The sequence below is a fragment of the Papio anubis genome, chromosome 1 (assembly GCF_008728515.1).
Source record: "Papio anubis isolate 15944 chromosome 1, Panubis1.0, whole genome shotgun sequence".
NCBI lineage: Eukaryota > Metazoa > Chordata > Mammalia > Primates > Cercopithecidae > Papio > Papio anubis.
In genome coordinates this window covers 126,739,629-126,763,825 of record NC_044976.1, presented here as the reverse complement: position 1 = coordinate 126,763,825, position 24,197 = coordinate 126,739,629, and the positions used below count along the sequence as shown (strand labels likewise).

Here is a 24,197-nt window from a genome sequence, read left to right as displayed (position 1 = left end):
CCGGACCTGGGGCTTGGCCCTGGGCGGACCCCGCTGCAGTGGCCCCCCCGGTCCGCCCGGGGCGCTGTGGCTGCGGCTGGTCTGGAGGGGGCGGTGAAGCCTCAGGGAGGGGAGGGGAGGGGAGGAGAGGGGAGGGGAGGGGAGGGGAGGGGAGAGGTGGAGAGAGGGGAGTGTTGGAGGCGCAGGAGCCGAGCCGGGCCGGCCGGGCGGGCGGGGAGGAGGAGGAGCCGGGCGGGCTGGCGGGCGGCCGGGTGGCGGCGGCGGCATGGCGGAGCCGAGCGGGGCCGAGACGAGGCCCCCTATTCGGGTCACCGTCAAGACCCCTAAGGACAAGGAGGAAATTGTGATCTGCGATCGAGCCTCGGTCAAGGAGGTAGTACAGCAGGCGGGAGGCGGGGGGAGCGCGGAGGAGGGGTCTGCGAAGAGATGGGGGCCTCCCTGACGGTCTGGCGTCCTGGAGGGCCCCGGAGAGGAGAGCGGGGGCCAGCTGGGACTCCGAGGAGCTGAAGGGAAGGAGAGTCGGGTAGGGGGCGCCCTGCGAGGGGAGATCTTGGGGAGCGTGGCGCGTGTTGGGGGGCGGGTTTTGCCTTGTGGCCTGGGCTGGGGGCGTGGTGGAGAGTGAGGAGGGGACACCTTGCACCAGGAAGGGGGAAGGACCCTGGGTTTGAGGGGAGTGTGCCGGAGTGGGGGCCCAGGGAAGGTGCTAACCGAGAGAACGGGCCGGGGGCAGGCGGAGAGCGCCGGCGCCTACTCTGTACCTCAGAGAACGCCCAGTGTTCTCTGAGCGACGGGGCTGTCGGGGGAGGATTTCCCTGTGCCCAGATCCTTCCCACTCTTTGAAATCGACGTGGTTACATTTGGTTCTCAGCTCTTCTGAGATTTACACGGTGTGCAGTAGGTGCTCAATAAAATCTTGTTGAATGAGGGACTGTTGCCTGTGCTTGCCACCCACTGTGGCCGCTCCATAATTTCACATAGGCGGGGCTTAAGATAGGCCATCTGGTTGGAAGAGAGGGATCTGGAAGCTGCCTCTGCTTAACAAGTGCACTGTTTCTACTTAAAGTGTGTGTTGTGTTTTGTTTTGTGTTGTGTTTTGGAGGGGCTGGTAGAATTTGGGAAGTCTAACTCCATCCTTGCTCCCTCCCTAACCACATAGAATTACTAAATTTCAGAATTTAAATACTGTACTGTTCCCTGCAAAGCTGAATTTGAAAATGGCTATCATTGAGAGACTGTATGTTTAGTTAAGAGCCTGGACTTCGGAGTCAAGACCTGAGTTCTGGTCTGCCTGTGGCAAGTTACCTTACCTCACTGATCCTCAGTTTTCTCATCTTTAAAATGGAGATAAGGCTGGGCGTGGTGGCTCACGCCTGTAATCCCAGCACTTTGAAGAGTTGTAGTTGGGTGGATCCCCTGAGGTCAGGAGTTCAAGACCAGCCTGACCAACATGGTGAAACCCCATCCCTACTAGAAATACAATTAGCCAGGCATGGTGGTGTGTGCCTGTAGTCCCAGACACTCGGGAGGCTGAAGCAGGAGAATCACTTGAACCCAGGAGACAGAGGTTGCAGTGAGCCGAGATTGCGCCACTGCATTCCAGCCTGGGCTACAGAGCCAGACTCCATCTCAAGATAAAAGTAATAATAAAATAAAATGAAGATGATAATTACTATACTATATCTTTAACTCGTGAATAGATAGTGCTCAATAACTGACATCTATTTGTTGTAGTTGTTATGAGAATGCTGGGAATAGAGAGGAGAGAAAATTGGGTCTCAGAAGGCTGAAAGTCCAAGGCTGTTGAAGGAGTTGGGGTTGGGGGAGGCTGCCCTGCCTCACAGAGAACTAGTTCGAGGGACTGAAGCTGGGAGGCAGATGGCAGCAAGAGCTTTCTCAGGTGGGAGACTCTGGGATGGAGCTGAGAGAAGAGCCTCTCACTGGTTCATCTCCTTTGTTAAGAAAGGAGATGCTTATTGCAGCTGGAGGAATGGCATCGAGACTACAGAAAGGACTTCCCATGACTAGAGATGAGAGCAAGAGAGTGCAGAAGCTGTTAAAGAAGAGTCAGGGTCCCTGGTAGGGGGAGTCCAGGCAGCCTCCACAGTGACCTCTGCCTCTTGATCACAGTTCAAAGAGGAAATCTCCCGGAGGTTTAAGGCTCAGCAGGATCAGCTGGTCCTGATCTTCGCAGGCAAGATCCTCAAGGATGGGGACACACTGAACCAGCACGGAATCAAGGACGGGCTCACTGTCCATCTGGTCATCAAGACCCCTCAGAAGTAAGTTCAGGAGCAGAGCAGATCCAGCTTCTGATTGGGCCTCCCCATCTAATACTTTCTCACTCATTGCTAGACCATACCCAGAGGGCCTAAGCTGAGGCCCAGGCAGGTAGCTCCTGGATGAATATGATCTCCTCTCTAGGGGAAGGGAACCTGATTTACCACTCCCAGAATGCCCTGAAGACAGATAATACTAGCTCCTTTTTCCCTCTGCTGGTTTACTGACTGCCCTCCAGCCATCACCCCACTCCAGCCTCAGGGCTGCTAGGAGGGGACTTGAGTTAAAATAGTAGTCCCACGGCAAGCACAGAGATTGTCGAGGTACCTTCCCTCTTCTAGTGCTCACTCCAACAGGATTCTCCTTTCTCTGTCCTCAGGGCTCAAGATCCAGCTGCTGCCACTGCTTCTTCCCCCTCCACACCTGACCCTGCCTCAGCACCCTCCACCACACCTGCTTCACCCGCCACCCCTGCCCAGCCCTCCACCTCTGGCAGTGCCTCTTCAGATGCTGGCAGTGGAAGCCGGAGGAGCAGTGGTGGGGGGCCCTCTCCAGGGGCTGGGGAGGGACCCCCCAGTGCTACTGCGTCCATACTCTGTAAGCCCTCAGAGAGGAGAGCACACTCTTGTTTGGGGTTGGAGAGTTGGGGAAAGCCAAGAGGAGGAAGAAACAGGAGTTCCTGATCCTGGTCTGGTGGGATAGGGGACCTCATGACATAGAGTTCCAGACATTGATACTTGATTCAAGTTGGGGAAGAAACTAGTCTGAGGAGTTCTCAGAGGTGGGGATCATGGCTAAGGGTTAGGAGTGAGGGGAGAAATGGAGTTGGGGATATGGGGAACCCTAGGTAGAGAATGGAAGACTGTGAGTCTGGGGAAAAGTTAGGTCCAGCAGTAGCCAGATGGGCCACTCATTCAACAGACCATTGCTGGTTGCCTTCTCTCTGCTCAGTTCTATGTTTGGTGCAGCCTCAGCCTTCAGAGAGGCCTCAGTCTAGTAGGCTCACATTTTTTTGCCAGCAGTGGATCAGGGCTGGGCTGTGGGAATGATTGGAAGAGGAACATGTGAGAAGCATTTGGGGCCTGTCCTGGAGATCCAAATTCAGTGGCTCTGGCTAAGTGAGGACAGGGATCTTGTGGCAGACTGTGACCCTGCCCCCCTCCCACAGCTGGCTTTGGGGGCATCCTGGGGCTGGGCAGCCTGGGCCTGGGCTCTGCCAACTTCATGGAGCTGCAGCAGCAGATGCAGAGGCAGCTGATGTCCAATCCTGAGATGCTGTCGCAGATCATGGAGAACCCCCTGGTCCAGGATATGATGTCTAACCCTGACCTGATGCGTCACATGATCATGGCCAACCCCCAGATGCAGCAGCTGATGGAGCGGAACCCTGAGATCAGCCACATGCTCAACAACCCTGAACTCATGAGGCAGGTCAGTATGAGAGGGCTAGAGAGCTGGAGGACGCTGGTGCCCAGCCATGCCCTGCCCAGCCTTTCCTACTTTGTCCTTTATTGATTTGTTCATTCATGTATTCAGCAGTTTTGAACACTGGAGGTACAGGGATGAAAAGACAGGCGTAGCTCTTCAGGAATTCCAGGTGTCAAAGGGAAGTGGGACAAGTAAACCAGCAATTAGAATACAATGTGGTCAGTGCTATCATAAGGATAATCACGGAATCCTCTAGGGGCATAGAGAAGAGCTCCTGACCCTACCCTGAGGCTTAGAGGAGGCCTTAAGAGATGTCACCAAGCTGAGGCCCAAAGGAGGAAGACAAACCGGGGGAAAAAAGAGAAGAGCATTCAGGGCCAAGGGATAGCAAATATAAAGGCCTGGGAGTGAAAGATAGTAGGTTGTTTGGGGAGCACTGTGGCTGGGCAGGGCCTAGTTGGGAAGGGAGACTGTTGTGATGTTGCTCTTTGGGAGTTCCAGCTCATGGTCCACTCTACCAGAGGATCAGAGTAGACGATCTTCCCAGCAGGGCTGTGGACACCAGTGTTGGACTCACCAGAAGATAACTTATGTAAGGTCAAGGACTTGTGAGTGTTTTGTTCACTGTCTAGAACAGTGCCTGGTGCATAGTAGTCACGCAGTAAATTTTTATTGAATGAATGAATTACAGGACAAGAGATCAGAGTTCTAGGAAGCTGGGCATATCAGTTATAAAGGTGTCTTAGAAAAGGCAAGTGTGGAGCAGATTTGGGAAGGAGAGGAAATGTATTCCAAGTTGAATGCGAACAAGTAGTTACACTCATTTTTCTGTGATGAACTCCCCTGGGGTTGACATAGCCACCCCTTATTGAGATTGTGCCATTGACTCCATAGAAGAAAGCCCCCATCCTCAGTGTTTCTCAAGGTTCAGGCAGGCCAAAGACTTGGAGGTGGGAATTAGAGGGTGTCAGTACCTTTTTCCAGCCTGAATCCTTTCCTTCCCCAACTTGCAGTCATTTACCAGGAATCACAGTATGGTCTTGGACAGACCGACCAACCTGGCTTTGAACACTGTCTTCACCACTCAGTGACTGTGTGTCCCAGGGCAGCAAGTCAGTTAACATCTCTGAGCCTGTTTGCTCATCTGCAAAATAGGGACAGAAATAACCACCTGAGATGGTTATTGTGGAGATTATATGACTTGAATTCTGTAAACTACTTGGTCCTGTGCCCATATACAGTAGGTGCTCAGTAGATGTTAATTTTCTCTTCTGCTTCCTTCCCTTTCTTTCTGTGTCCCTTCTGACTCAGTTTCCTTGTGCATCCTGACACTTCTTTGGACACTCTGAGCCTAAGGGAGGGGAGCTGCTGCCCTCACTTCAGCTGGGATCATTGTCCTCCGCTAGAAAAAGCCAACCAAAATACCCACAGGGAGGCAGGCCTGGAGCCAAGATTACAGTAGAGGAAGGAAGTCCAGTTTATTCTACTTTCTGTCACTGTGGAGCAGTTCCTGGGCCCTGGTCCTGATCCTGACACAGACCCACTTCCTCAAGGCCCACCCTTTTCCTAGGTTGGTGCTCCCCTGGTTCCGGGGCCCATCTTGTCTCTCTCCCTTGATCAGACAATGGAGCTTGCTCGGAATCCAGCCATGATGCAAGAAATGATGCGGAACCAGGATCGGGCCCTGAGCAACCTTGAGAGCATCCCTGGAGGGTATAATGCCCTCCGCCGCATGTACACGGACATCCAGGAGCCCATGTTCAGTGCTGCCCGGGAACAGGTGGGATCAAGGGCCAGGGTAGTGGGTCGGGCTGTCTGGGCTCAATATTCCCTACCCCTACCCCAGGCAAACCTGGGTCTGCTCTTCTTTCTTTCCCCAGTTCCCTGAGGGGTGGGCCTTGGCTTGAAGGCAGTTCTCAACAGTGCATATCCGGGGATGGTCCAATTTGGCATGGACAAAAGATAAGCAGAGGTCCTTGTGGAAGTGGGTGAGGCATAGCATCCATCCAAGGAACTTGACATCCTTCTGACAAACTTCTTGTACCAGGGGCTCAAAGGCCAGGTGGCAGGCCTGAAGTCAGACGCCAGCCCTGATACAACATGTCTCAAGTATGGTCCATGGATCACCTGCATCAGAATCACCTGGGGAGCTTGTTGATAATGAGAATCCTGGTCCCCACCTTTGAGCTGCTTATTGAATCCATTTCTAGGGTTGGGTCCCAGGATTATACATTTTTAAAAATGCTTTATGAATCCTATTCAAGTACATACACAAAAATAGATAAAAATATAGCATTCTTTTTTAACAATCAATGTTGCCCTAACATGTTGCCATATATAATTTCAGGGCCCTTTGGGTTTTTTTTTTTTTTTTTTTTTTTTGAGACGGAGTCTTGCTCTGTTGCCCAGGCTGGAATGCAGTGGTACAATCTCAGCTCACTGTAACCTCTGCTTCCTGGGTTCAAGCAATTCTGCCTCAGCCTCCCTGGTAACTAGGACTACAGGTACATGCCACCACGCCCAGCTAACTTTTTGTGTTTTTAGTAGAGATGGGGTTTCCCCGTGTTAGCCAGGATGGTCTCGATCCCCTGACCTCGTGATCCGCCCACCTCGGCCTCCCAAAGTGCTGAGATTACAGGCGTGAGCCACTGCGCCTGGCCATGGTTCTTTTTAAAAATTTAATTTTACATGAAACACATTCTATGTTTGTATGTTTGAAAATTCAAAAGTTGGCCGGGTGCGGTGGCTCACGCCTGTAATCCCAACACTTTGGGAGGCCAACGGTGGATCACGTAGTCAGGAGATCAAGACCATCCTGGCTAACACAGTGAAACCCCGTCTCTACTAAAAATACAAAAAATTAGCTGGGCATGATGGTACGCGCTTGTAGTCTCAGCTACTTGAGAGGCTGAGGCAGGAGAATTGCTTGAACCCGGGAGGCAGAGGTTGCAGTGAGCCAAGATCGTGCCACTGCACTCCAGTCTGGGCGACAGAGCGAGACTCCGTCTCAAAAAGAAAATTCAAAAGTTACACAAAGTAAACAAAACAGTATTCTTAAAAAGTATGGAAAAGTATATAGGCCAAAAAAAGGTTTACAGAAGGGATCCCTCTGTTTCCATCTCCCAGCCAGCTCTTTTCTACCTCAGTGGTAGCTAATGTTAGTATTTTGTTTATTTTCCTAGACATATTTAATATTTGCAAATAAGACATAGGTAGAGTTGTAGCCTTTACAAACCCCTCTCCTATTCTTTTTCTCTCCAGAGGTAACTACTACGCTGAAGTTGAAATTGGGGTTTATCATTGTGATTCTTTCATTACCTACGTATATGTCTATAAACATCTATATATTGTCATATTTTTAAATATGAGGTGGTACCTTGCTGGTCTTATTATTATTATTATTATTATTTTTTTTTTTTTTTTTGAGACGGAGTCTCGCTCTGTCGCCCAGGCTGGAGTGCAGTGGCGTGATCTCGGCTCACTGCAAGCTCCACCTCCCGGGTTCACGCCATTCTCCCGCCTCAGCCTCCGAGTAGCTGGGACTACAGGCGCCCGCCACCACGCCCGGCTAGTTTTTTGTATTTTTAGTAGAGACGGGGTTTCACCATGTTAGCCAGGATGGTCTCGATCTCCTGACCTCGTGATCCACCCGCCTCGGCCTCCCAAAGTGCTGGGATTACAGGCTTGAGCCACCGCGCCCGGCTATTATTATTATTATTATTATCTTTTTTTTTTTTTTTGAGACGGAGTCTCGCTCTCTCGCCCAAGCTGGAGTGCAGTGGTGCGATCTTGGCTCACTGCAAGCTCCGCCTCCTGGGTTCACGCCATTCTCCTGCCTCAGCCTCCCGAGTAGCTGAGACTACGGGCGCCCGCCACCTCGCCCGGCTCATTTTTTGTATTTTTAGTAGAGACGGGGTTTCACCGTGGTCTCGATCTCCTGACCTTGTGATCCGCCCACCTCGGCCTCCCAAAGTGCTGGGATTACAGGCGTGAGCCACCGCGCCCGGCACTGGTCTTATTATTTTGACTTGTTTTTTTTTTTTTTTTTGAGACAGAATCTCACTCTTTCGCCCAGGCTGCCAGGCTGGAGTGCAGTGGTGCAATCTCAGCTCACTGCAAGCTCCACCTCCTGGGTTCAAGGGATTCTCCTGCCTCAGCCTCCTGAGTAGCCAGGACTGCAGGCGTGCACCACCACGCCAGGCAAAGTTTTTTGTTTGTTTGTTTGTTTTGTTTTGTTTTTTTGAGACAGAGTCTTGCTCTGTTGCCCAGACTGGAGTGCAGTGGCGCGATCTCCGCTCACTGCAAACTCCGTCTCTTGGGTTCACGGCATTCTCCTGCCTCAGCCTCCCAAGTAGCTGGGACTACAGGCGCCCGCCACCATGCTCGGCTAATTTTTTGTATTTTTAGTAGAGACGGGGTTTCACTGTGTTAGCCAGGAAAATTTCGATCTCCTGACCTCGTGATCTGCCTGCCTCAGCCTCCCCAAATGCTGGGATTACAGACATGAGCCACCGCGCCCGGCATAAGTTTTGTATTTTTTAGTAGAGATGGGGTTTCACCATATTGGCCAGGCTGGCCTCCAACTCCTGACCTTGTGATCCACCTGCCTCGGCCCCCAAAGTGCTGGATTACAGGTGTGAGCCACCGCACTTGGCCGCCTTGTTTTTTTTTTTTTTTTAATACAACCTTTAAAAATGTTTTTTGTTTTTGTTTTGTTTTGTTTTGTTTTGTTTTGTTTTTGAGACGGAGTCTCGCTCTGTCGCCCGGGCTGGAGTGCAGTGGCGTAATCTCGGCTCACTGCAAGCTCTGCCTCCCGGGTTCCCGCCATTCTCCTGCCCCAGCCTCCCGAGTAGCTGGGACTACAGGCGCCCGCCACCTCGCCCGGCTCATTTTTTGGTATTTTTTTAGTAGAGACGGGGTTTCACCGTGTTAGCCAGGATGGTCTCGATCTCCTGACCTTGTGATCCACCCGTCTCAGCCTCCCAAAGTGCTGGGATTACAGGCTTGAGCCACCACGCCCAGCCTGTTTTGCTTTTTTGAGACGAAGTTTCACTTGTTGCCCAGGCTAGAGTGCAATGGCGTGATCTCTGCTCATTGCAACCTCCGCCTCCTGGGTTCAAGTGATTCTCCTGCCTCAGCCTCCCGAGTAGCTGGGACTACAGGCACCCACCACCATGCCCAGCTAATTTGTTTTGTATTATTAGTAGAGATGGGGTTTCACCATGTTAGCCAGGATGGTCTTGAACTCCTGACCTCAGGTGATCCACCCACCTCAGCCTCCCAAAGTGCTGGGATTACAGGCGTGAGCCACCGTGCCTGGCCTAAAACTGAGAAACTTTAAAAATATTTAATTCATTTAAAAATGACAATTTATTACAAGTTGGTGGGGCACAGTGGCTCATGCCTGTAATCCCAGCATTTTGGGAGGCTGAGGCAGGTGCATCACCTGAGGTCAAAAGTTTGAGACCAGGCTGGCCAACATGGCAAAACCCCATCTCTACTAAAAATACAAAACTTAGCCAGGCGTGGTGGTGGGTGCCCGTTGTCCCAGCTTCTCAGGAGGCTGAGGCAGGAGAATCGCTTGAACCCTGGAGGCAGAGGTTACAGTGAGCCGAGATTGTGCCATTGCACTCCATCCTGGGCAACAGAGCAAGACTCAGTCTCCAGAAAAAAAAAAAAATTTATTACAAGTTAACATAAATACCATTATTTTGAAAAATAACTTTATTTTCCAAAACAAAACTTTAGAGGAAAGTGTGGCCTTGTTTTACATTTTTACAGTTCTCTTTGATATCTGGCTTACTACAAGACAGCTGGTTCTCAGATCTGCATTCAGTTTGCAATGTCACATGTCTTGTAGACTTTGGAAAACTCCACTGTATCCTCATGAGAGAATAAGAGTGAAAAAGGCAAATTCATGTCTTAGAATTATGAAAACAGTTTTAACGCTTGCAGGGGTCCCAGGACCACACTTTGAGAACCGTTGTTTTAGAGGAGTTTTATAGGCATTAGAATAAATGTGTCAGGCACATAGTAGGTGCTCAATAAATGACGGTTGTTACCACTGTGGGTAGTTCAGGAAAAGAGATTTCGTCCTTAGAGTGTACCAGGAAGAATAAAGCAGAGCCCAGAACAAGGTGGGGTGGGGTGAGGTGCTAGGCAAGTATGAGAACAGGAAATCTGAAACAGGGACAGAGGCTGAAACCATGGTGTATGAACCCTGGCCTGTGAGCTCTGTTATCTGAACAGGCATCCGGTGAGGTGAGGGAAACAGCTCAAGAGTAGGAGAATCCTTGGTCAGCCCCAGTCCCCATGACCCACTTTGAATAAACAGGAAAAGCAGCTCAATATGAAACCCTGTGGTGGAGAGGAGCTGAGGTAGGACCACCTGGGAACTCAGGAGAGGGAGCTACTGAGCATTTAGACCATGAGAAAGGCTGACTAGGGAAAACTGAGTCTGGGACTCCCTCAGTCAGAGCTCTGTGCTAGGTGCTGGAGGGGAGGCGGTTCCAGTGTTGCCTTTAGGCAGCATACCTTCCCATGGGGTATGGACCTGAGATATCCTGGGGAGCACAGTGAGGAACCTGGTAGGGTGAGGTGGATCAGAAGTAAACTGACGCTTGTTCGGCTGAAGCAGCCAGTGTGTAGAGGTAGGTTTTGGAGCAGGAGGGGAAAATCTAGAGAGGGCGTATCTTGCCAGATGTGTGTTCCGCTAGGGGCCACCACTGTGGTGTGCCTGGGTGGACAGAGAATGCCAGGTAGGGGACCTGGGGAGTGAGGGAAAGGTTCTGGGGAGTTAGGATTAGTCCAAGGAGGCTGGGGAAAGGGAAGGTCGGGGTTCAAGTAGAGAGCCAGATTTGACAGCCCACTCCCATTAAGCCAGTAGTTACTTATTGAGCACCTACTTGTGTCGGGGCTGGGGGTGCACAAGCAAATCTGACATTGTCTCTGCCCCTTGAGGTACAGGAACACAAATATTTGGCTACATAATGGGAAAAGTATGTGTAAAGTGCAGTGGGTTGCATAGGAGATGTTTAGAGACCAAATATTGAAAGCCACAATGGGGAATTGGAAATTTTCAATTATCTGAGAGGTTCAGTTATGCAGTCACTAGCATCAGCTAGCTCCCACCCTGTGGAGCAAGGAAGGAGCTATCCATTGTGGGGCAAAGAACTGAACTGAGGAATTCCAAGGTCTTGGATCTCTCTCGTTTTCTGGGGAAGGGGAGGCTATTAAGTAAGAGGAGAGAATGGGCCTAGCCCTTGTCCCTGATTTGTTTCAGTCCTTAACCCAAAACCTTTCCCTCCTCCCAGTTTGGCAACAATCCCTTCTCTTCCCTGGCCGGGAACTCCGACAGCTCATCCTCCCAGCCTCTGCGGACTGAGAATCGAGAGCCCCTCCCTAACCCCTGGAGCCCCTCGCCCCCCACCTCCCAGGCCCCCGGGTCCGGTGGGGAGGGCACCGGAGGATCGGGGACCAGCCAGGTGCACCCGACAGTCTCGAACCCCTTTGGGATCAATGCGGCTAGCCTGGGGTCAGGTATGTCCTAGGATGGAAGGAGCTTAGTGGGGTCACCAGGGCAGCCCCTCTGCCCCAGGACTGAATGGGTTTCATACTGCTCCAGGATTTTGAAGACAGAGGTGAGACTATCAAGGCCACAGAGGGGGCTCTGCCGTCTGGGACAGTGGCCGGGTGAGGGCTGGTTCTGGCCATGTCCTGATATCCCTGGGAGTGACCTAAGTAATGGCTCATGAGTAAACCAGGCCCCACTTCCTAAGCTCCATGAGCACCTCTGGTATTATCCAGTGTAAAGGGTCAGACTGCTGTGGGGAGAGGGGGCTGGAGAGGAGAGGCAGATGTGAGGCTGAGGGAAAGGGATGTGCAGGGCTTGCCATGTACAGAAGAACAGGTTATGCACTGCACAACCCTAGAGGATGCTCCGTTTATCTGGACTATGACTGTACACATGGCCTGGGGGATGTCTTCAGCAGATGACCTAATTTCTCTGCACTCTGGGGGATCTCTTGACTGGGAAAGTTCCTTCCCTCTGTGTGTTTTAGTTTCCTTATTTGTAAAACAAGGACTGGAACTTGATCCATTATTTTATTATTATTATTACTTTTTTTTTTTGAGATGGAGTCTCGCTCTGTCACCCAGGCTGGAATGCAGTGGTGCTTTCTCAGCTCACTGCAAGCTCTGCCTCCCAGGTTCAAGTGTTGCTCCTGCCTCACCCTCCCAAGCAGCTGGGGACTACAGGCATGTGCCACTACGCCCGGCTAATTTTTTGTGTTTTTAGTAGAGACAGGGTTTCACCATGTTAGCCAGGATGGTCTCGGTCTCCTGACCTTGTGACCAGCCCGCCTCGGCCTCCCAAAGTGCTGGGATTACAGGCGTGAGCCACCGCGCCTGGCCTTCATCCATGATTCTAAAATTGTGCTCCTGCATCCTGGAAGGGTCTTCATCTCCAGGATAAGGAAGGACCCAATGGGAGAGGCTGCAGCCCTCCTGCCCCAGCTCCAGCCAGACTATTAACAAACTTGGTTTCTGAGTGAGATTTGGTGTGAGGAAAGGGTCTCTGCTGCTAAGACAAGTTTGATCTAGATGATATTTAATCATTTCTTTCCAAATCGGACATAATTTGAGCTTATGGCAGGAACAGTCCAGAGGGGCATAAATCAGACCCAGTTCCTAGCTGGCTTGCCCTTATCAAGTAAATGGAAAAGGGGCCAGGCCAAAGCAGGGCAAGATGACCTTGGACTTGGTAGAAACTTGGACTCATGCCCCAATCCTAGGGTGCCCACTGGACCATTGCTTTTCTGAGTTTTGTAGTCATTCGGTGTCTGAAGTAAGGTAGATTAAAGTGAGGCCTTTGGTTTCCATCTGGACCCTTCCTCTCCTGTTTTCTTTTTTTCCCCCTTGTCCTAGGGATGTTCAATAGCCCAGAAATGCAAGCCCTCCTCCAGCAGATCTCTGAGAACCCCCAGCTGATGCAGAATGTGATCTCAGCACCCTACATGCGCAGCATGATGCAGACGCTTGCCCAGAACCCCGACTTTGCTGCTCAGGTATCAAACCAGCATGAGGAGAGTGTTGCTGGGGAGAGAGTTTCTCTTGGCTGGGGGCAGTTTCTTGCGGTCAAAACACTGTGGAGCCGGACTGCCTGGGTTTGCATCCCAAGCTCTGCTACTTCCCAGCTATGTGAGCTAAGCAAGTTATTTAGCCTCCCGGTTTCTTCATCTGTAAGATGATAATAAGAATAGTTCCTACCTCCTATAGTTGTGAGGATTAAATGAGTTAATACACGTTAAGTGCTTAGAACACGGCGTGTAACAGAGTAAGCTCTGTGTACCTGGAAATGTTAGCTGTCATCATCATCAGACCCAGGGCTGAGCAGCCTGACTCCTCCTACTCTTCATTGCCCAGAGCATAGTTCCATTTCCTCTCACTGTCCCACTTAGGCCTTCAGGATTCTTTGAGATCCCTGGAGAAGCTGGCCAGATTTCCTGCAGTGGTAGGGGGTGCCGAGGGAGTCTGAGACTGTGGGGAAATTCTTAGGGTGAAAAGGCCCAGGTTTCCCCCTGCTACCTTCACCCTGGCAGATGATGGTGAATGTGCCGCTCTTCGCGGGGAACCCCCAACTGCAGGAGCAGCTCCGCCTGCAGCTCCCAGTCTTCCTGCAGCAGGTGAGTGAGGAGCCTAGATGGGTGGAGGTTGAGGGCAAGGGGTAGTCCCTGAAGCCCAATGGGTGGAAATGAAGTTGGGGCAGAGCTTGACTCTGGACTCCTAGTTGAGATTGTCTCCTATTTCCTGCCACCTCTTGATGCCTTTCTCTGCTTATTTCCCACCAGATGCAGAACCCAGAGTCACTCTCCATCCTTACCAATCCCCGAGCCATGCAGGCATTGCTGCAGATCCAGCAGGGACTACAGACCTTGCAGACCGAGGCCCCTGGGCTGGTACCCAGGTGAGGGTAGGGTGGTAGGAGGGCAGCAAGGTTCTGGCAACTTCTCCCCTTCAACTCTTCTCTCTGCCACTCTCTCAGCATCCTTTTTGTCTCTGAGGGTCTGTTTTCCTGTTTCTTCCAACTGCTTTTCCTTCTGGATCTTAACATTCTCATCACTTTCTTGGATGCCATCTCCTACCTCTTGGTCTCTCTTGCCTACAGCCTTGGCTCCTTTGGGATGTCCCGGACCCCAGCACCCTCAGCCGGCAGCAATGCTGGGTCTACGCCCGAGGCCCCCACTTCCTCGCCAGCCACGCCAGCCACATCTTCTCCAACAGGGGCTTCCAGTGCCCAGCAGCAGCTCATGCAGCAGATGATCCAGCTTTTGGCTGGAAGTGGAAACTCACAGGTACATGAGGCAGTGGGGGCAGGTGCTGGGAGCACCACTTTGATCCTGGGAGGTTTCAAGGGAAGCAATAGAATGGAGGCAGTAGGGCAAGCTTGGGAGTCAGGTCGTGTTCTGCCACTTACTAGCCTTGGGCAGGTTACTGATCCTCCCTGAGTTCAGTTTGTGCAGATGTGAAATAGAGATGAGAAGAGTAATGGTACTTACTGTGCACTACCTACTGTTCTAAATGCTTTAGATTTCAGAGCTCATTTACGACTCATTTACCGCATTCCTCACAACAGCTTCATGAGAAAGATATTATTATTATTTCTGTGTTAAAGATGGGGAAAACTAAGGTCCAGAAAGGTTAAGTGGTTTACTCACTTACATAGCTAGTAGATAATGAAGCCAAGACTCAAACCCGGGCATTCCACCTCCAGAATTTGCACTATACCATTTCTGCTTATATCAAAGGATCCTTTTGATAATTAAAGCAGCCCCCATCTCCGAGACTCTGGGAAGGGGGATTCTGCGAGGTGAGGTAACCAAAGCCCTGGGAAAGCCAAGGCCAGGGGCTGGCAGGAGGGGCAGGGATGACCTACCTTGAGTGAGCCTCTTAACCTTTCTCTGACCTCTGTGACTCATCTGGAAAAGCCATTCCACCAAAATGTATGTTTATACAGCTTTGTGCAAGGCATGAGAGAGCTAGACTAGGTGGTATCCAGTCCAGGTGCAACCCAAGTTAAATTCTGTGGACTGGCCGGGCGCAGTGGCTCACGCTTGTAATCCTAGCACTTTGGGAGGCTGAGGCAGGCAGATCATGAGGTCAGGAGATCGAGACCATTCTGGCTAATGTGGTGAAACCCCATCTCCACTGAAAAATTAAAAAAAAAAAAAATTAGCCAGATGTGGTGGTAGGCATGTGTAGTCCCAGCTACTCAGGGGGCTGAGGCAGGAGAATGGTGTGAACCCAGGAGGCGGAGCTTGCAGTGAGCCAAGATCGCACCACTGCACTCCAGCCTGGGCAACAGAGCGAGACTCCATCTCAAAAACAAAAAAAGATTCTGTGGACTGTGATGAGAAGCAACAAGGAGCACTGGAAAGGGCTTTCTTTTTTTTGATGTGGAGTTTTGCTCTTGTTGCCCAGGCTGGAATGCAGTGGTGACACCTCTGCCTCCCGGGTTCAAGTGATTCTCCTAGCATTACAGGCATGCGCTACCACACCCGGCTAATTTTTTGTATTGTTAGTAGAGATGGGGTTTCACCATGTTGTCCAGGCTGGTCTTGAACTCCTGACCTTAGGTGATCTGCCTGCCTCGGGCTCCCAAAGTGCTGGGATTATAGGAGTGAGCAACTGCACCTGGCCAGAAAGGGTTTTTATACTGCAAGTCAGGGGGCCTTAGTGACTGACTTGCTCTGTGACCCCAGGTAAGTCCTGTCTTTCTCTGGATCAAACATTGTTCCTTTCAACACCAGGTGGACAGTGCTTGCTGGACTCTTTCTAGCTATAGGAGTCTTTCGTTCATAATCAAGGCTCGTGCTTCCCAGACACCCCTTGAGCAGACATTTACAGGAGATATTTAGACGAATGACAAGAATGAAAAGCCAGGCTAGCCAGGCAGTGGCTCACTTCTGTAATCCCAGCAATTTGGGAGGCCAAGGCAGGCAGATCACCTGAGGTCAGAAGTTCGAGACCAGCCTGACCAATATGGAGAAACCCCATCTCTACTAAAAATACAAAATTAGCTGGGTGTCTTGGCGCATGCATATCATCCCAGCTACTCAAGAGGTTGAGGCAGGAGAATCACTTGAACCTGGGAGGCAGAGGTTGCAGTGAGCCGAGATCATGCCATTGCACTCCAGCCTGGGCAACAAGAGCGAAACTCCATCTCAAAAAAAAAAAAAAAAGCCAGGCCAGGAGTGTGACTCATGCCTGTAATCCCAATGCTTTGGGAGGCCGAGGCAGGAGGACTGCTTGAGGCCAGGAGTTCGAGACCAGCCTGGGCAATGCAGGGAGACCGAGTCTGTAAAATTTTTTTTCTTTTTAAAAAAAGCCTAGTGCAGGCTGGGCATGGTGGCTGACGCCTGTAATCCCAACACTTTGGGAGGCCAAAGCGGGTGGATCACTTGAGGTCAGGAGTTCAAAACCCACCTGGCCAACATGATGAAACCCCGTCTCTACTAAAAATACAAAAATTAGCCGGGCTTGGTGGCATGTGCCTGTAATCCCAGCTATTCGGGAGGCTGAGGCAGGAGAATCGCTTCAACCTGGGAGGCAGATCATGCCACTGCACTCCAGCCTGGGCGACAGAGCAAGACTCCGTGTCAAAAACAAACAAACAAACAAAAGACCTAGTGCAGTGGCTCATGCCTGTGATCCTAGCATTTAGAGAGGCCAAGGCAGGAGGATCACTTGAGACTAGCCTGGGCAACATAGCAAGACCCTTTCTCTACTAAAAAAATTTTTTTCTTTATTTTTTATTTTATTTTTATTTTTTTGAGATGGAGTCTCACTCTGTCCCCCATGCTGGAGTGAACCTCCGCCTCCCGGGTTCAAGTGATTCTCCTGCCTCAGCCTCTTGAGTAGCTGGGACTGTAGGCTCCTGTCACCACGCCCAACTAATTTTTGTATATTTAGTCTCAGGGTATTGCCATGTTGGCCAGTCTGGTCTCGAACTCCTGACCTCAGGTGATCCACCTGCCTGAGCCTCCCAAAGTGCTGTGATTACAGGCATGAGGCACCACGCACACGCACTTTTTTTTTTTTTTTTTTTTAAAGACGTACTCTGTCGTCCAGGCTGGAGTACAATGGTGCAATTTCAGCTCACTGCAACCTCTGCCTCCCGGGTTCAAGTAATTCTTCTACCTCAGATTCTCAAGTAGCTGGGACTACAGGCATGCACCACCACACCTGGGTAATTTTTTGTGTTTTTGGTAGACATGAGGTTTCACCATGTTGGCCAGGCTGGTCTTGAACTCCTGACCTCAGGCAAACTGCCAGTCTTGGCCTCCCAAAGTGCTAGGATTATAGGCATAAGCCACTGTGCCCAGCCAAAAAAAATTTTTTTTAAATTAGCTGGGCATGGTGGTACACACCTGTAGCCCCAGCTACTCAGGAGGCTCAGCTAGGAGGATCACTTGAGCCCAGCAGATAGAGGCTGCAGTGAGCTATGATTCTGCCACTATTTTCCAGCCTGGGTGCAAGACCCTGTCTCATAAAAAAAGGAAATACTTCTCCTTTATAGATAACTATTGATCAGTGAAACAAAATTAAATAGCTTCTTAACTGGGACCCTTCTTAGCCTTTCATATGGCTGTATGTGTGATGACTATTAGGAGGGGATTTGGAGGTCATGCTTAGTATGCATCTTATTTGACCACAGAGTATTTGGCTTTTGGAGTGCCTGTTAACATCTCCAGTGTTTACAGAAGGTAATGAGGAATATACACTGATCTAGGCCTATCAGTTAACTTGAAAATCTAAAAAAAAGATATCCGCCTGCCTTATTATTATACAGTTATTTTATTTTATCTTATTTTATTTTATTTTATTTTATTTTTGAGACTTAGTCTTGCTTTGTTGCCCAGGCTGGAGTGCAGTGGCGCTATCTCACCTCACTGCAAGCTCTGCCTCCCGGGTTCATGCCATTCTCCTGCCTCGGCCTCCTGAGTAGCTGGGACTATAGGCGCCCACCACCACGCCCAGTGAATTTTTTGTATTTTTAGTAGAGATGGGGTTTCACCGTGTTAGCCAGGATGGTCTCGATTTCCTGACCTCGTGATCCGCCCGCCTCAGCCCCCCAAAGTGCTGGGATTACAGGCGTGAGCCACCGCACCCAGCCATTACACAGTTATTTAGGACTTAGGACCTAGGCTCCTGGGCCCCCATTTACAGCTCATCTTCCCTGCCCTCCTGATTGACTCAGGATACTAGAGAAGACCTGCTGGTCTTAGAAACCCTTAATTCAAATAGGGCCCCCAAGATTCGTCGTGTGCCCACTTCACAAGGCCTGTTCCCTCCAGGTGCAGACTCCAGAAGTGAGATTTCAGCAGCAGCTGGAGCAGCTCAACTCCATGGGCTTCATCAATCGTGAGGCCAACCTGCAGGCCCTGATTGCCACAGGAGGGGACATCAACGCAGCTATCGAGAGACTGCTGGGCTCCCAGCTCTCCTAATCCCTCGGCCCATGCCTCCTGCCTCTCCCCTCCCTCGATGTCAGCGTTTGGTTCTTCTGTCAGCCCTTACCCTCTGCAGCTTGTCATCCCTTCCGTCTTCTCCCTCATCCTCTCCAAACAGCAGGGTGACTTTAGAGGCATGGGCTCCAACCCCTTAGCTCTATCTGAGAATTATGGTTTTACTGCTACATCTCTAACAGAATCTTCTCTCCTGGTCTCCTTGAGCAGTGCTACTTAAATAGTTTTCACAGTTTCATTGATTGACTCTACCTCCTTGCCCCACACCACCTTTTGCAATCTTTAAACTTTCAGTGGCTGTGCATAGTCGAAGGAGGAACCAGCTGTCTGGTTTACTGGAACATAGTCTTCCATCTATACCACTAGGGTTTTGTCTTATGTTTACTTTTGGTAACTCTCTTCCTTCTTTTTCTCCCTACTCCCCACCCCTAGCCCAACCAATGCTAGAATTTCTTGCTCTAAAGGAGGAGCAGGTGAAACACGTGGTAATTTTCCTCCTTGGCCCCTATTCTGGTCACTTCATTCAGCACTTTTTCGTGGGCACTGTTGGGACTTCCAGGGTAAGGAGGAAGACGCTTGTTCTCTCTGTCTGAAGAGGGAGATGAGACAGCCCTCTGGACAGGAATTAACAAACCCTGGACCAGCCCATTGGAAACTGGTGTGAAAGAGGAGGGAATGAGATTATTCGGAGGAAGGGAATAGGGGAGACAGCCTGAGTAAAAGGCTTGGAAGTTGGAATTGGGGAGCAGAAGCACTCTTAGCTCTTTTAGGCAGAAGAATCCAGGCCCAAGCTGGCAGAAGAGACTTAGAGATGCTAATGGAATTTGAACTGAAGAAAGGAGCTCAATGAAGCTAAGCGCCATGCCCCACGAGGGGTCATACTGGCTTTATGTCCTCAAACACACGTGCTTATATGCACACACACACATTTCCATGGACCCAGGACTTGCTTGTGTCCCCAGGCACCAGTAATTTGAGCCCCCCTCCAAAGACATGAAGGGGGTTGGGGTCTGTGTGAGTAGTACGGGAGTGCGTGTGTATCCGCATGTGTCCTTACACTTTTAAGTTGTGTGGGAAGTGGATTCTTTGTTGGTTTCTGGTTCAGAGTGCTTTCCCACTACCAGAGACAAGTGGGTAAAAGGGTCAGTCCATCGCAGGAATACAGGAGAGCTAGGTCCCTTGGGGCTCTGGATGCTGAGTAACCCAGAGGTAATGTGGGTATCCTTTTGGAAGCTGTCAGAGCTGTGACTAGCACCCTTATCACCCCTCACTGCCTTATGGGAATAGTAGAGGGTTTTTTTTCCTCCAGAGCCCCTGGCCTTTCAGTTCTTAACTATTTTCCTCCAGGCCAGAAAGTTTTCTTTGAGGAAGGAGAGGAGAGGGTGGCAATGATGCCTTTGATCTGGAATTGGACATTGCTCTGTCAGAGCACAGAGGAGGCTCATATCACCTCTTCCCTCTGCTACTTGGCCCAGCTGCTTGGAGGACCGACCCCATGGCTGAGAATATGACGGCAAGAGGAACAGAGTTTGCTCCAAGTGGGAAAGGTCCCAAGCAGTCCAGAGAAGATGTCTGTGTGGCTTTCCCTCCCTACTTCCCCCAGCTCCCACACTGGCCTTTGTAAATAAATGGCGTGGTCTTTGTTGTGAGAGTGTGTTTGCATTTGTTTTTTTTTTTTTTTTTTTTTTTTTTTTTTTTGAGACCTGAGTCTCACAGCTGTGTCACCCAGGCTGGAGTGCAGTGGGCGATCTCGCTCTCACTGCAAGCTCCTCGGGCCTCCCAGGTTCACGCTTCATTCTCCTGCCTCTAGCCCTCCAGTAGTTGGGACTACAGGTGCCCCGGCCACCACCGGCTAGTTTTTTTAGTAGAGACGGGTTTCACCATGTTAGCCAGGATGGTCTCGACCTCCTGACCTCATGATCCACCCGCCTCGGCCTCCCAAAGTGCTGGGATTACAGGCTTGAGCCACAGCGCCCGGCCTGCATTTGTTTTTTGAGGAACAAGAAACTGGCTGATGACAAATTCTTGGTTTTCCAGGGCAAGAATTGTGATCTAGAGGAATTTGAGGTTTGGTTCAGTTACTACAGATGTTAAGAAGTATTAAAAGTGGCCGAGATCACGCCATTGCACTACAGCCTGGGCAACAAGAGCGAAACTCCGTCTCAAAAAAACAAATATTAAAGGTTTTAGCCTGGCAACATAGGGAGACCTTGTCTCTACAAAATTTAAAAATTAGCCAGGCATGGTGGTGTGGGCCTGTAGTCCCAGCTATGTGGGAGGCCGAGGCAGGAGAATCACTTGAGCCCAAGAAGTCAAGGCTGCAGTGAGCTGTGATTGCGCCGCTGCACTCCAACCTTGGTGACAAAGTGATACCCTGTATCAAAAGAAAAAAAAAATTTATATATATATATATAGAGAGAGAGAGAGAGAGAAGGTTAAAGGATAACTGATGATGGAGGTATCAATAATATATGACTTGGGAATGGGGAGGATTGCATTCTTCCATTCCCCATCCTTAGACCACTGGATATCTGAGATCTCTTCTCCCACTTCCCCTTAGGGTCAGGTGTGGTAGAGGAAACTATGAATTGTAAGATTATTGCCTCCATCCTCTGATCTTTTGGCAAGATTGCCCTCCCCTTACCTTAGGTTAAAAAGTGAAACAAGGCCAGGCATGGTGGCTCACGCCTGTAATCCTAGCACTTTGGGAGGCCGAGGCGGGTAGATCACAAGGTCAGGAGTTCGAGACCAGCCTGGACAAGATGGTGAAACCCTGTCTCTACTAAAAATACAAAAAGTAGCCAAGCACAGTGGCAGGCGCCTGTAATCTCAGCTACTTGGGAGGCTGAGGCAGGAGAATCCCTGGTACCAGGGAGACAGAGATTGCAGTGAGCTGAGATTGTGCCACGCACTCCAGCCTAGAGGCGACAAAGCAAGACTCCGTCTCAGAAAAAAAAAAAAAAAGTAAAACAAAAACTCTTGCAGTCGGGTTTTCTGCAAGTAATATTTGGTAGTTATTAATCTTGAGCTCTGAGACTAAACCTAGCATTACCACTAATCATGTAAGTTTGAGGAAGTCTTTTCACACCTGTGGGGTTTTATCTTTTGTACAGTGAAGTTATGGACTACGGTTTTGTGGAACATGAATAAGCCAAGAGTGGGAGGTTCCACTTTGATAATGGTAGACTAGATGCCTGAGATCAATACTCTCACTAGATATTTTAAAATCTGGGAAAAATACATGAAAAATCTAAAAAGCATCAAAGAGTGAGTAAGACTGACTGGGAACCCAGAGGGGAAAGAAAGCTCTAAAGACTGGCTGTCTTTGATCTGGAGGCCAATTAGGGAAAGGTTGCTGAGAGGCTGAGCTGTGGTTTTTTTTTGTTTTGTTTTCTTTTTTTTTTTTTTTGAGATGGAGTTTCACTCTTGTCGCCCAGGCTGGAGTGCAGTGGTGCAGTCTCAGCTCACTGCAACCTCCCACGCCCAGGTTCAAGTGATTCTCCTGCCTCAGCCTCCCAAGTAGCTGGGATTACAGGCACGTGCCATCACGCCCAGCAAATTTTTGTATTTTTAGTAGAGACGGGGTTTCACCGTGTTGGCCAGGCTGATCTCGAACTCCTGACCTCAGGTGATCCACCAGCCTGGGCCTCCCCAGGTGCTGGGATTACAGGTGTGAGCCACCACGCTCTGCCCTGAGCTGTGTTTTTGAGGGCCTTGAAGGAGTGGGAGAGCTAAAGGGACAAAAAGTTGGAATCTGCCGGCCTGTGTGTGTGTGTGTGTGTGTGTGTATACATATATATATATATATATATATATATATATATTTTTTTTTTTTTTTTTTTTTTTCCTTTGAGATGGAGCCTCGCTCTGTTGCCCAGGCTGGAGTGCAGTGGCGTGATCTCTGCTCATGGCAACCTCCATCTCCCAGGTTCAAGCACTTCTCTGCCTCAGCCTCCCAAGTAGCTGGGATTACAGGCTTCTGCCACCATGCCTGGATAATTTTTGTATTTTTAGTAGAGACGGGGTTTCACCATCTTGGCCAGGCTGGTCTTGAACTCCTGACCTCGTGATCCACCCACCTCAGTCTCCCAAAGTACTGGGATTACAAGCATGAGCCACTGCACCCAGCCTTGTTTGTTTGTTTTTGAGACACAGTCCTGCTCTGTTGCCGAATCTGGAGTGCAGTGGTGCCGTCATGCACTGACTCCAGATTCAACCTCCTGGGCTCAAGCAACCCTCCTTCCTGCCTCAGTCTCCTAAGTAGCTGGGACTATAGGCATGAGCCATCTCGCCCAGCCAGAAAATATATTTTAAAGCAACTAGAGAATAAAGACACTTTATTCTCAAAGGAGCAATAGACTGCTACTTGCAGGCTGGGCGCGGTGGCTCACGTCTGTAATCCCAGCACTAAAAATATAAAAATTAGCTGCGCATGGTGGTGCGCACCTGTAGTCTCAGCTACTCAGAGGCTGAGACAGGAGAATTGCTTGAACCCGGGAGGCAGAGGCTGCAGTGAGCTGAGATCGCACCAGTGCACTCTAACCTGGGCAGCAGAGCGAGACTCAGTTTCAATAAAAAAAAAAAAGAACAGAAAAAAAAGAAAGAAGGGGATGGGCTGGGTGCAGTGGCTCACACCTGTAATCCCAGCACTTTGAGAGGCCAAGGCAGGAAGATTGCTTGAGCCCAGGATTTTGAGACCAGTCTGGGCAACATGATGAAACCCCATCTCTACAAAAAAATTAAAAAATTAGCTGGGCATGGGCTGGGCGCGACAGCTCACACCTGTAATCCCAGCACTTTGGGAGACCAAGGCGGGTGGATCATCTGAGGTCAGAAGTTCGAGACCAGCCTGGCCAACATGGTGAAACCCCATCTCTACTAAAAATACAAAAATCAGCTGGGCACGGTGGCTCATGCCTGTAATCCCAGCACTTTGGGAAGCTGAGGCAGGTGGATTGCCTGAAGTCAGGAGTTCAAGACCAGCCTGGCCAACATAGTGAAACTGTGTCTCTACTAAAAACACAATAAATTAGCCGGGCATGGTGGCGGGCACCTGTGAGACTGCACCATTCCACTCTAACCGGGACAATAAGAGCAAAACTCTGTCTCAAAAATATAAATAAATAAAATAAAAAAATATAAGAATTAGCTGGGCATAGTGGCGGGCACCTGTAATCCCAGCTGCTTGGGAGGCTGAGGCAGGAGAATCATTTGAACCCGGGAGGTGGAGGTTGCAGTGAGCTGAGATTGTGCCATTGCACTCCAGCCTGGGCGACAAGAGCAAGACTCTGTCTCAAAAAAAAAAAAAAAAAAAAAATTCGGGGCATGGTGGCGCACACCTGTAATCCCAGCTACTTGGGAGGCTGAGGTGGGAGGATCACTTGAGCCCTGGAGATTGAGGCTGCAATGAGCCATGATGGCCCCACTGCACTCCACCCTGGGGAAGAGTGGAACCCTGTGTCAAAAAAAAGAAAAGAAGAAAAGTAAAAGAAAACAAAAAGAGAAAGAAAGAGAGAGAGAGAGAGAGAGAGAAAGAAAGAAAGAAAAGAAAGAAAGAAAGAAAGAAAGAAAGAAAGAAAGAAAGAAAGAAAGAAAGAAAGAAAGAAAAGAAAGAAAGAAAGAAAAAAAAGAAAGAGGCCGGGTGCAGTGGCTAACGCCTGTAATCCCAGCACTTTGGGAGGCCAAAGTGGGCAGATCACGAAGTTAGGAGATTGAGACCATCCTGGCTAACACAGTGAAACCCCCTGTCTACTAAAAATACAAAAAAAACTAGCTGAGTGTGGTGGCGGGCGCCTGTGGTCCCAGCTCCTCGAGAGGCTGACACAGGAGAATGGCATGAACCCGGGAGGCAGAGCTTGCAGTGAGCCGAGATCATGCCACTGCACTTCAGCCTGGGCGATAGAGCAAGACTCCGTCTCAAAAAAAAAAGAAAAGAAAAGAAAGAAAGGAAGAAAAGAATGACGGAAA

General features: G+C 50.0%; 1 protein-coding gene across 1 annotated transcript; it reads left to right on the top strand.

The window, feature by feature from the left end:
- Nucleotides 1-144: 144 nt before the first annotated feature.
- Nucleotides 145-19,879, top strand: UBQLN4 (ubiquilin 4). Its single transcript, XM_003892804.3, has 11 exons — nt 145-373; nt 2,128-2,279; nt 2,657-2,874; nt 3,446-3,708; nt 5,327-5,485; nt 11,019-11,244; nt 12,631-12,770; nt 13,305-13,388; nt 13,554-13,669; nt 13,871-14,057; nt 18,060-19,879. Exons 1-11 carry the CDS (start codon nt 266-268, stop codon nt 18,210-18,212), a joined length of 1,806 nt encoding a protein of 601 aa, XP_003892853.1. The 5' UTR covers nt 145-265; the 3' UTR covers nt 18,213-19,879.
- Nucleotides 19,880-24,197: the final 4,318 nt, after the last annotated feature.

Coding starts and splice junctions, on each gene's coding strand:
- UBQLN4 (XM_003892804.3), top strand. CDS start 266: ATGGCGGAGCCGAGCGGGGCCGAGACGAGGCCCCCTATTCGGGTCACC. Junction 12,771..13,304: donor ACCCCGACTTTGCTGCTCAG/GTATCAAACCAG, acceptor TCACCCTGGCAG/ATGATGGTGAATGTGCCGCT. Junction 13,670..13,870: donor GCCCCTGGGCTGGTACCCAG/GTGAGGGTAGGG, acceptor TCTTGCCTACAG/CCTTGGCTCCTTTGGGATGT.